Raw genomic sequence first — 12,679 nt, 5'->3', positions numbered from 1 at the left:
GCTTTAAACCATGGAGTAACTTAGTCTATTTTCATTTTACAGGGAAATAGCCCAGTTTGAAAAGACCGGATGCAAATGTGTCAATGGTTTTACTCCACAATCAATAACCTGCTTAATGATTGACATCTCAGTATTGTCTGAATTGGTAGATTTTTTATTCTTATGATATTTCACAATATCAATGACCTCCTTTCCATCAACACCTCTAAAACGTGGGATGGGATGAAGAGGTGGATCACTTTCTCTTGGAACTTTTATCATTGTCCATGAACTCTGTTAAAAAGAAATCCACATTTGGAAGCCCAGCCATTATATGAAATATCAGCACTATAACAGGAGAAGATAAGAAAGACAGACATATTGATCTTTTCATCAACACATCTGAGAGTTAAGAATGTGTGACATGATTTTGGGACACCGGAGTGAGTGTACAGATGTGATTTGTTACATGTGAAAAATAACAAGCCTAAATTCATGATGAGATGGAGTGAAGAGCGGGTCCCAAACACACACAGCTACTTGAGACACAGCAGGAGATGAAATGGTTCATGTGGCCAGGGCATTGAGACAACATTGTGACATCATCAAGGCACTGACACACACTCCAGAGAAACTGAGTTCAAAACAATCAGGATCCAATTAAACACATTGAACATGCTCACAAAAATAATATAGATTGGGACAATTCAGGTCTTGGGAGAAATAATACTGATTACAAAGTGTCAACAAGTTGGATAGGGGTAAAGAGAGAGCTGGGGAAACTTTTACATCCATGCTTGATCTGTTGCTTGAAGCTTACTAGTAACCGAGAACTCTCAGCGCTCCTTCAGGAGTAGAAAAGATTGAGTAGATGTTACCCCAGGCGGGGCCAGAACAGAACTGGAAAATAACAGTGAAATTGAGTGAGGGTCAGAGAGAGAGTTCTCCCCCCTCAAGGTGTGGTCTGTAAGAATCCTGGGGAACCCCCTACTTCGGGTTTTTTGACTAGTGAACATTAAATTAAATTCTATAACTGGCTGTGCCTTGATTTTGAATTTGATTGTTACATTTCTCCTGTTTTTATCCCTGTTATGATTACGCTCTGGGTAAGGATGGTTGACAGGTGACAGGATGGGAAATTGTGGTTTGGGTCATTGACCAAATGGTTTGTTGATCCAAAAGGTGTAAAAGGGGCCAAACTTTATCAGAAATCCAGCAGAGCTGAGAACAGACAACTTGCTGTGTGGGAGCAGGGGGATAAACAGCTCCCAGAGGACAGAGAAAACAGGAGGGCCTTGAATCCTGGATGATACCTGGGTGTCAAGGCCACCATGTTTTCACTGCTTGGCATGGGAATGCTGACTCCCTGTACCAGGGACGCAGCGTGGGAAGATAATTGTTTGAGAGTTTGACGTGGCTTGTGCAGATACAGATGGTTCAATGACAGGTTTTCTAATTGGGCCGTTCAAATGTTAGCTGGGCAATGATTGGGTTAAATCAGTCTCCATAGACTTTGTGATGTAACAAAGTATAAGAAGGGATTCCCCGAGAACAGAGATTTGTCGAGGTTTTACATATTGCATTGACTGGTGCCATGGCATCTGGGGCAGAGCAGGGAGCATTTCCGTGGAGATGCTGCTTCTACCCAGAGTGTAATGGTAATGCTGCTGCATTTTGATACGACTGCTCAGACATTAGCCTGTGTCAGCTCTTATTGATCCTGAATAAAATCTAACCACTGTCACCAATAAGGGTTATCACTGGGAATCATTTCAGAGTTTGGGAAAAGGGGAGAAAGGGTTAATTGATTCCCTGAACCCCATTTTCTAACATCGCTGAGTCAAAAATAAAATCTCATCTCCCCCTCTGGCTCCTTTGCCAATTACCTTAGAGGGACTCACTTTCTGTTAAAGAGCCTGCCAACCCCTCTCACCCACTTTCCCTAAAGTGCATCAATCTCATCAGGAAAAGTCCAGAACAATCAAATATTTTTACTGATAAAAGTTTATTAATGAAACAGAACATGGTTAAAACAAACAGAAAATGACTTGAGGATCAAAGACAACCAGAGTAAAGGATGTTCACAATGTTCTGGACACAAATGGTTTCTCTTCAGCTCCTCTGTCCCCTGTTCCCGTGACTCCCCGCTTTGGACACAGGGACACTGAACCCCGGGGGTCACGTCACCATCAGCCCTGGTCACCCCCTCCCGAGCCCCGATTGGTTGGAGGCCCATTTCCCAGTCAGTCCTCCAGCGCCTTCCTGTCTCTCTATTAGTGTGATCCCCATGGCAGTTTCCCAACTGCCATGCAGGCCTGTTATTCGCAGCTAAATTCAGCCCTCAGCTCCGTTGCCTGGCTGTCATTGACACGAGCAACAGAGACAGAAAGGTGTCCCAGGCTCAAATGGGAAGTCAAAACTTGTGGCTCTAAACCAACACTTCAACATTTGTCAGTCAAATCCATGTTATTTACACTGGGAGTTTTTATGATGAGATTAATTGAAGTGTTCGGCTGGTCAGCAAGCTCGATAAGCACTGATTCCAGATTGTTCAATACTTCTGTCTTGAATCACAAAATCTTCTCACTTTATCCCCTTCCTGAACTGAATTCCATTATCCTGAGCAGCTGTGGGTGTCACCTCTCTGTGTAAACTCCTGCCCCTTTTTATAAGGCTCTCTCATTCCTTATTGTGGGTCAATTCTTTAATGGTTGAGGATCGCTCTGTGATGTAGTGAGTGTTTATCCGGTCAATCAATGTTTCTGATGTCAGTCAGAACGTCCATCGTTACTTTTCACCTGTTTCTTACTCTGTCTTTTATAAAAATAAAGTTTTCAAACTTTTACAGAATGGTCAGCTTTAAGGTTTCTTTAGTTCATGATGAGGTCATCCAAAGGTCAAAGCCTCTCTTTTCTCCTTCCCGTTTAACTAAGGGTCTGTGGAATATTCCATTCACGGGGAGGTGGTGGGAATGTCGCTGGCCGAGTAATGCAGAGACCCAGCAAAGGATCTGGGGACAGGCAGCTGGTGGGATTTGAATTCAGTGAATCAATTTGGAATTATATAAAGTTAGTCTCAGTAACGGTGACCATGAAATTGTCATCGATTGTTGTAAAAACCTGTCCAGTTCACCCTATTAATGCTCCCTATTAGGGAAGGAAATCTGCCATCCTTACCCGGTCTGGCCTACATGTGAATCCAGACCCACACAGCGATGTGGGTGAATCTTAACTGCCCCTCTGAAATGGCTGAGCAAGTCACTCCATTCAGGGGCAATCATTCTAGACACCCACCACCCTCTGTGAAAAAATTGCCCCTCTGGACCCTTTTGTATCTCTCCCCTCTCACCTTAAACCTATGCCCTCTGTCTGTGTGGAGTTTGCACATTCTCCCCGTGTCTGCGTAGGTTTCCTCCGGGTTCTCCAGTTTCCTCCCACAATCCAAAGATGTGCAGGTTTGATGCATTGGTCATGCTAAATTCTCATTCAGTGTACCCGAACAGGTGCCACGGTGCAGCGATTAGGGGATTTTCACAATAACTTAATTGCAGTGTTAATGTAAGCCCACTTGTGACTAATAAATAAACGTTACTTTACTTAGACCTTTATAAGATCACCCCCAAGTCTCTTACGCTCCAGGGAAAAAACACCCAGTCTATCCAGCCTCTCCTTATACCTTAAACCATCAAGGCCTGGTAGCATGCTAGTAAATCTTTTCTGCACTCTTTCTAGTTTAATAATATCCTTTCTATAATCGGGTGACCAGAACTGTACACAGTATTTCAAGTGTGGCCTTACCAATGTCTTGTACAACTTCAACAAGACGTCCCAACTCCTGTATTCAATGTTCTGACCAATGAAACCAAGCATGCTGAATGCCTTCTTCACCACGCTGTCCACCTGTGACTCCACTTTCAAGGAGCTGTGAACATGTACCCCTAGATCTCTTTGTTCTGTAACTCTCCCCAACGCCCTACCATTAACTGAGTAAGTCCTGCCCTGATTCAGTCTACCAAAATGCATCACCTCGCATTTATCTAAATTAAACTGCATTTGCCATTCATCAGCCCACTAGCCCAATTGATCAAGATCCCGTTGCAATCTGAGATAACCTTCTTCACTGTCCACTGTGCCACCAATCTTGGTGTCATCTGCAAACTTACTAACCATGCCTCCTAAATTTTCATCCAAATCATTATTATAAATGACAAATAAGAGTAGACTCAGCATTGATCCCTGTGGTGCACCACTGGTCACAGGCCTCCAGTTTGAAAAACAACCCTCTATAACCACCCCCTGTCTTCTATCATCCAGCCAATTTTGTATCCATTTAGCTACTTCACCCTGGATCCCATGAGATTTAACCTTATGCAACACCTCCCTTGCTAAAGTCCTCATTAGATATCAATTCTACCCGTTACCGACATTTCACTGAACCAGTCTATATTTTCATCACCAGACTACACTGGCAGCAATGTCAACATCTTTCTAACTTGATTGATTCTATTGAGGAGCTGACAAGGGTGACCATTGAGGGTAGAGCAGTGGATGTTGTGTACATAGATTTTAGTGAGGCTTTCAACAAGGTCCCTCATGGTCGCCTCATCCAGAAGATTAAGATGCATGGGATTCACGGTGACTTGGCCACTTGGATTCAGAATTGATTTGCCCATAGAAGTCAGAAAATAGTGGTGGAAGGGTGTTTTTCTGACTGGAGGTCTGTGACGAGTGGTGTTCTGCAGGGATCCGTACTGGGACCTTTGCTCTTTGGGATACATATAAATGACTTGGATGAAAACGTGGATGGGTGGGTTAGTAAGTTTGCAGACAACACAAAGCTAGATGGAGTTGTAGATAATGTAGAAGGTTGTCAAAGGATACAGTGGGATGTAGATCAGCTGCAGATATGAGCGGAGAAATGGCAGATGGATTTTAATCCAGGCAAGTGTGAGGTGCTGCACTTTGGGAGATCAAATATTAAGGGTAAGTATCCAGTTAATGGCAGACCCCTGAACAGCAATGATCTTGGGGTTCAAGTCCAGAGCTCCCTGAAATTGGCCACACCAGTAGATAGGTGGTAAAGAAGGCAGATAGCATGCTTGCCTTTATTGAGTCTGACATCCTTTATTCAGGATGTCATGTTGCAGCTTTATAAAACCTTGGTTAGACCGCACTTAGAATAGTGCATTCAATTCTGTTCGCTACATTACAGGAAGGATGCAGAGGATTTGGAGAGGGTGCAGAAGATGTTTACCAGGATGCTGCCTGGATTGGAGGGGATGAGCTATAATGAGAGGCTGGACAAACTAGGGTTGTTTTCTCTGAAACTGCAGAAATTGAGGGGAGAGCTGATTGAAGTCTATAAAATTATGAGAGACAGAGATAGGGTTGACAGTCAGAATCTTTTTCCCCAGAGTTAAAATTTCTAATACTAGGGGGCATGCACTTCAGGAGAGAGGGGGAAAGTTCAAAGGAGATGTGAGGGGCAAGTTTTTCCTTTGCACAGAGAGTGGTCGTGTCTGGAACACGCTGCAGCACAGGTGGTGGAGGCAGATACGATAGGGGCGTTTAGATAAACACATAAATATGCAAGGAATATGGACCAAGGGCAGGCAGAACGGATAAGTTTAATTTGGCATCATGTTCGACCCAATATCGTGGGCTGAAGGGTCTGTTCCTGTGCTGTACTGTTCTACGTTCTATTAGTGATCTCCATTTAGAAAAAGGAAATAAAGGCACTGGAGAAGGGGCAAGAAAGATTCACAAGAATAATCCCAGAACTGTAATCACTTGTGAACTCGCTGGTGTTTCACCAAGTTTGCTGACCGAGTGAATCCCTTCCCACACACAGAGCAGGTGACCAGCCTCTGCCCAGTGTGAACTCGCTGATGTACCCGTAGGTTGCATGACTGAGCGAATCCCTTCCCACAGTCAGAGCAGCTGAACGGTCTCTCCCCAGTGTGAATGCGCTGGTGGGTAATCAGTTCATGAGAGCTTTTGAAGCCACTCCCACAGTCAGAACATTTAAAGGGTCTCTCCTGGGTGTGAGTGATGTTGTGTCTGCGGAGGCTGGATAACTGAGTGAATCCTTTCGCACACACCGAGCAGGTGAATGGTCTCTCCCTGGTGTGAACTCGCTGATGGTTCAGCAATGCTGCAGATATTCTAAATCTCTTTGAGCAGTGAGGGCAGCTGAACGGCCTCTCCTCAGTGTGAATGCGCTGGTGGACGATCAGTTTCTGAGAGCTTTTGAAGCCATTCCCACAGTCACAGCATTTAAAGGGTCTCTCATTGGTATGAATGACTCGGTGTGTCTTCAGGCTGGATGACTGAGTGAATCCCTTCCCACACACAGAGCAGGTGAACGATCTCTCCCCAGTGTGAACTCGCTGGTGTATCTGCAGGTTGGATGAAGTTCTAAATTTCTTTGTGCAGTGAGAGCAGCTGAACGGTCTCTCCTCAGTGTGAATGCGCTGGTGGGACACCAGATCCTGAGAGCTTTTAAAACCACTCCCACAGTCACAGCATTTAAATGGTCTCTCATTGGTGTGAGTGAGATTGTGTTTCTGCAGGCTGGATAACTGAGTGAATCCCTTCCCACACACAGAGCAGGTGAATGGTCTCTCCCCAGTGTGACTGCGTTGATGAATTTCCAGCCGAGATGGGGATATGAATCCCTTCCCACAGTCTCCACATTTCCACGGTTTCTCCATGGTGCGGGTGTCCTTGTGACTCTCCAGGTTAAACAATCAGTTAAATCTCACACAGGTCACGGGTACAATCTCTCCCCGCTGTGAAAGCTGCGATGTATTTTCAGGCTGTGTAACTGGTTAAAGCTCTTTCCACACTCAGTGCACTGGAACACTCTCACTCGGGTGTGTGTATCTCAATGCATTTCTAGTCACAGCGATGTTTACAATCTTTTGAAGCCAAGAGGCCAAACAAGCATTTCTCCTGCTAGATTCAAAGGCCGATGATATTCAGGTCCCAAGAAGTCGAGTCACTCTGTCAGATCTCGATGTGATGTTGGAGATTTCTGTCTGATTTCTCCTTGTCTAATATCCTGTAAGTCAATTTAGAAAAAAAACATTGCAATTCAGAATATGATCGAAATTCAAATCTACATTTCTAGTTTATGGAGCATTCTTTAAAGACACAGTCATGGAGCATTAAACTTGCCCAGCAGGGCCTCCCGTATCAGCACACAGGCAGCTGCTTTGTGAGACTGCCAGCAGTACAGACAAGTCAGAGATAAGGGTGTCCTCAGAAGTGGGATTCATTGTGAAAGCTCAGGGACGGTTGATAAGATGGAGCAATTCTGTGATTCTAATGAACATTCTTTCCTCTCCCATTCCCCAAAAGCCGTGAATCTCCATCCCACACACTCTCCCTCCATTCTCACTCTGCTGTATCTAATATTCACCCTCCCAATTCTCCTGAAGGTGCTGATTGAGGCTGATTGACAGATCCATGCTCACTGCTTCCTGTCCAGCACAGAAATCAGAACAAATAGGAGCTGCAGTCAGCATTCGGCCCATCGAGTCTGCTCAACCATTCATTGAGATTATTGGTTGATCTACCTCTGCATTATTTTCCCCACACTGTCCCCCATATCCATCGATATCTTCAATATCTAGAAACCTATCAACCCCTCTCTTGAAAATTCTTGATGACTGAGGCTCTGTAGTCCTCTGGGGTAGAGAATCCAAAACATCACCACATCCTTGAGTGAAGAAATCCTTCCTCATCTGAGCTTTCTCTCCATTTTCCAGCCTGTTCCCAATAATTATTGACTCCCTTGTCATTCAAACACTGTCTAACTCATCCTTGAATATATTCAATCCCTCCACTGGTCCCTATGGAAGAGAAATCTAGACACTAACAATTCTCTGAGAGAAGAGATTGTTGGAAATATATAATATAGCTGCAGTCCAAAATTACACAGCCAGATATAATAAGTGTATTTTATTACAGAGCTATAAATAATATATCTAATCTGTACCATATAACAACAGGGGAGCGGATAGCCTTGTAGTATTAATCACCAGTCCCCTGGGCCTGATGAAATGTATCCTAGGATTCTGTGGGAGGCAAGGGATGAGATTGCAGAGCCTTTGGCGTTGATCTTTGGGTCCTCGCTGTCCACGGGGATGGTGCCAGAGGACTGGAGAATGGCGAATGTTGTTCCTCTGTTTAAGAAAGGGAATAGAAATGACCCTGGTAATTATAGACCGGTTAGTCTTACTTCGGTGGTTGGTAAATTGATGGAAAGGGTCCTTAGGGATGGGATTTACGACCATTTAGAAAGATGCGGATTAATCCGAGATAGTCAGCACGGATTCGTGAAGGGCAAGTCGTGCCTCACAAATTTGATAGAATTTTTTGAGGAGGTAACTAAGTGTGTTGATGAAGGTAGGGCAGTTGATGTCATATACATGGATTTTAGTAAGGCGTTTGATAAGGTCCCCCATGGTCGGCTTATGATGAAAGTAAGGAGGTGTGGGATAGAGGGAAAGTTGGCCGATTGGATAGGTAACTGGCTGTCTGACCGAAGACAGAGGGTGGTGGTGGATGGAAAATTTTCGGATTGGAGGCAGGTTGCTAGCGGTGTGCCGCAGGGATCAGTGCTTGGTCCTCTGCTCTTTGTGATTTTTATTAATGACTTAGAGGAGGGGGCTGAAGGGTGGATCAGTAAATTTGCTGATGACACCAAGATTGGTGGAGTAGTGGATGAGGTGGACAGCTGTTGTAGGCTGCAAAGAGACATAGATAGGATGCAAAGCTGGGCTGAAAAATGGCAAATGGAGTTTAACCCTGTTAAATGTGAGGTGATTCATTTTGGTAGGACAAATTTAAATGTGGATTACAGGGTCAAAGGTAGGGTTCTGAAGACTGTGGAGGAACAGAGAGATCTTGGGGTCCATATCCACAGATCTCTAAAGGTTGCCACTCAAGTGGATAGAGCTGTGAAGAAGGCCTATAGTGTGTTAGCTTTTATTAACAGGGGGTTGGAGTTTAAGAGCCGTGGGGTTATGCTGCAACTGCACAGGACCTTGGTGAGACCACATTTGGAATATTGTGTGCAGTTCTGGTCACCTCACTATAAGAAGGATGTGGAAGCGCTGGAAAGAGTGCAGAGGAGATTTACCAGGATGCTGCCTGGTTTGGAGGGTAGGTCATATGAGGAAAGGTTGAGGGAGCTAGGGCTGTTCTCTCTGGAGCGGAGGAGGCGGAGGGGAGACTTAATAGAGGTGTATAAAATGATGAAGGGGATAGATAGAGTGAACGTTCAAAGACTATTTCCTCGGGTGGATGGAGCTATTACAAGGGGGCATAACTATAGGGTTCGTGGTGGGAGATACAGGACGGATATCAGAGGTAGGTTCTTCACGCAGAGAGTGGTTGGGGTGTGGAATGGACTGCCTGCAGTGATAGTGGAGTCAGACACTTTAGGAACATTTAAGCGGTTATTGGATAGGCACATGGAGCACACCAGGATGATAGGGAGTGGGATAGCTTGATCTTGGTTTCAGATAAAGCTCGGCACAACATCGTGGGTCGAAGGGCCTGTTCTGTGCTGTACTGTTCTATGTTCTATTAATCCAGAAACTTAGCTGATGTTCTGGGGACCCGGGTTTGAATCCTGCCACGGCAGATGGTGGAATTTGAATTTGAAAACAAAATCTAGAATTAAGAATCTACTGATGACCATGAAACCATTGTCGATTGACCAAAAAACCCGTCTGGTTCATTAATGTGCTTTAGGGAAGGAAATCTGCCGTCCTTACCCAGTCTGGCCTACATGTGACTCCAGAGCCACAGCAATGTGGTTGACTCTCACCCAGCTTCTGAAATGGCCGAGCGAGCCATTCAGTTCAAGGGCAATTGGGGATGGGCAATAAATGCTGGCCCAGCCGGCAATGCCCGTGTCCCAAGGATGAATAAAAAACAACATCAGACACGTCTCTGTCCGATATTAGTTTACTGTCCCCTTTAATATATTTCAGAAATTAGATGGGCACATGAAGGAAATAAACTTGCAGGGGAAAGGGAATATAGAAAGGGAATGGGACTGACTGGATTGTTCTACAGAGAGTCGGCATGGATTCGAGTTACTGAATGGACTCCTTCTGCGCTGTAATGACTCAATGAGTGAAAATATATAACATAGCTTCAGTGCTACATTACAAAACAAGAAATAATAATAAACGTACTTTGTTACAGAACCATAAATATTATACCAAATCTACTATATAACAACACAAGGCATATCTCTGTCCTATATTAATTTATTGTCCTTTTAAATGTCAGCCATCACCAGGGGAAACCAGCCCTTTAATTGTGAACATTAGGAAAGGGACCTTTTAGCCAGACAAATCAATGTGTCAAGCTGAGGGAGCAAAGGATGTCAATGTCTTTAAGAGAAAGAGAAACCTGGGCCAACCTTTCCAGAGTCTGCACCCTCCCTGGAGTCACTCCGTTTCCCTTCAGTTGCTGCAAGTCAAGGCAGGAATGAGCAGCTGAACAAGCTCATTGTCCACTTCCGCATTCAGACAATGGGCGAGCTCTGATTGGCTGGAGGACCAGAACATCCGTTCCTCCAACTTTCCATTGGCCAACACCTCAGCAGCAGGTCAAAAGGTTGGCTCGCCCCGCACATGCGCATCTTCCCCTCTCCCTTGGACATGCGCAGTCCCGGGCCGAGGGAGGGGGCGATCATGACGCGGCTTCTCGCTCTGGCCGGAGCCGTCAGCCGGTTGATTGGAAACCGTGGCTGGAAGAGGTGGAGGGGGAACAATGGGTGGGGGCGGGGCTCCCGGGTCCGCACGCCCGGGCCTGAGCACTGGAACCCGGAGACGTCATCGCGGAGCAGAATGATTCCTATTGGCTGATTTAGGCAGAGCTCTCTTATGGACGTCACAATGCGGAAGTTGTCCAAACTCCCTCTTCTGGGCAACATCTGGGAGGAAATCAATGTTTCCCCCTTTCCATTTCTTTTCTCATTCTGGGGGAAATTGGGGACTTGCAGCAACTGAAGGGAAAGGAAGTGAATCCAGGGAGGCTGCAGACTCTGGAAAGGTTACAGATGAAGACCGGATTCAGGAACAGGACTAGGCCCAGGTATATTTTTGTTTCTCTCTCAAAGACATTGACATCTTTTAGTTCCCTCAGTTTATCTGGCTAATAGGGTAGCCTCTTACCCAATGTTCACAATTCAGTTTTCCCAGAAGAGGGCTAACATTTAAATGAACTGTAAATTTGTATGGGAGAGAGATATGTTATTTATGATCCCATATTTTTTGACTTGAAATATACAGCAGTGTGGCTGCTTTATCAATTTCCAGTGATGCAGAGATTACAACATAGAAGGAAATGCATTTGGCAACTTAAATCCATGCTGACTCTCCGTGGTAGCCATGATGTGGAGATGCCGGCATTGGACTGGGTTGGGCATAGTAAGAAGTCTCACAACACCAGGTTAAAGTCCATCAGGTGAGTGACCTGAGGAAGGAGCAGTGCTCCAAAAGCTCGTGATTCCAAATAAACCTGTTGGACTTTAACCTAGTGTTGTGAGACTTACTGTACTCTCTGTGGAGCAATTTGGTCAGTTCCATTCCCTTGAGCTCCACGTCACATTGGAATGGATGAGAGTTCCAGATGAAGTGAGACTGGGGTGGAGTCGGGCGATGTCACTGAGATGGGAATAGGCGGTTTTGATGATGATGTGGATATGTGGTTGGAAGCTCATCTTGGGGTGAAATATTTCACCATGGTTGTGAACAGTTTGGTTCAGCCTCAGACAGTTACCAGGAAGATAGAGTTGCTGGTGAGGGAGTGGAGTTTGTAGTGGGGACTGAAGACAATGGGTTCAGTCTTCCCAGTGTTTGTATGAAAGAAGTTTCAGTTCTTTTAGTACTGGATTTCAGACAAGTCAGGATTGTGTGCGAGTTGTGGGGGGAGAAACTCGGAGGTGATGGCGTTCACATCTACCTGCTACCTTGGTCCTTCTAGGTGGTGGAGGTTGAGGATTTGGGAGATTCTGTCAAAGTTCTCATTGAGTTCTAGATGTATAAAATCCCTCTCCTTCACCCCGGCCCCTTCTACTTCTCTCTGTCTCCACTCGAGACCAGGTGCCAGATTTCCTTTCTTGACAGACATCAGCATAACACTTGGGTTTTTATGATAATCCAGCAGCTTTCCTCTGTGTGGGTTTCCTCCAGATGCTCTGGTTTTCTCCCACAGTCCAGAGATGTGCAGATTAAGTGGGTTAGCCATTTCCCTTAGTGTCCCAAGACATGTAGGTTAGATGGATTAGCCATGGTAAATGTGTGAGGGTATGGGGATAGGGTGGGGGAGAGGCTCTGGGTAAGATACTATGTGAGAGAATTGGTGCGACCCATGGGTTGAATGTCCTCCTTCTGCACTGTAGGGACTCTATGATAATGTTGGAAAATGTGAAACAGTTCATTTTGGAAGGGAGAGCAGGGGAGTATTATTTAAATGGGGAAAAGACTGTAAAGCTGCAACACAACAGGACTTGGGGGACTTCTGCACAAAACACAGAAACCCAGCACACAGGTGCAGTTGGTAATCAGGAAGCCTAATAGAATGTTGGCCCTTATTTCAAGTAAAGTAAAGTTTATTTATTTGTCACAAGTAGGCTTACATTAACAATGCAATGATGTTACTGTGAAAATCCA

At 45.1% G+C, this 12,679-nt stretch overlaps 1 protein-coding gene across 1 annotated transcript; it reads right to left on the bottom strand.

The window, feature by feature from the left end:
* Positions 1-5,008: 5,008 nt before the first annotated feature.
* On the bottom strand, positions 5,009-10,517 carry LOC144483918 (uncharacterized). Its single transcript, XM_078202497.1, has 2 exons — positions 10,423-10,517; positions 5,009-7,041 (listed from the first exon to the last, which is right to left on the bottom strand). The coding sequence occupies exon 2, from the start codon at positions 6,689-6,691 to the stop codon at positions 5,765-5,767; it is 927 nt and encodes a 308-aa protein (XP_078058623.1). The 5' UTR covers positions 6,692-7,041; positions 10,423-10,517; the 3' UTR covers positions 5,009-5,764.
* Between the last annotated feature and the right edge of the window lie 2,162 nt (positions 10,518-12,679).

This window comes from Mustelus asterias, unplaced genomic scaffold, assembly GCF_964213995.1.
Source record: "Mustelus asterias unplaced genomic scaffold, sMusAst1.hap1.1 HAP1_SCAFFOLD_84, whole genome shotgun sequence".
Classification (NCBI taxonomy): Eukaryota; Metazoa; Chordata; class Chondrichthyes; order Carcharhiniformes; family Triakidae; genus Mustelus; species Mustelus asterias.
This window is presented reverse-complemented; position numbering and strand designations above follow the sequence as displayed.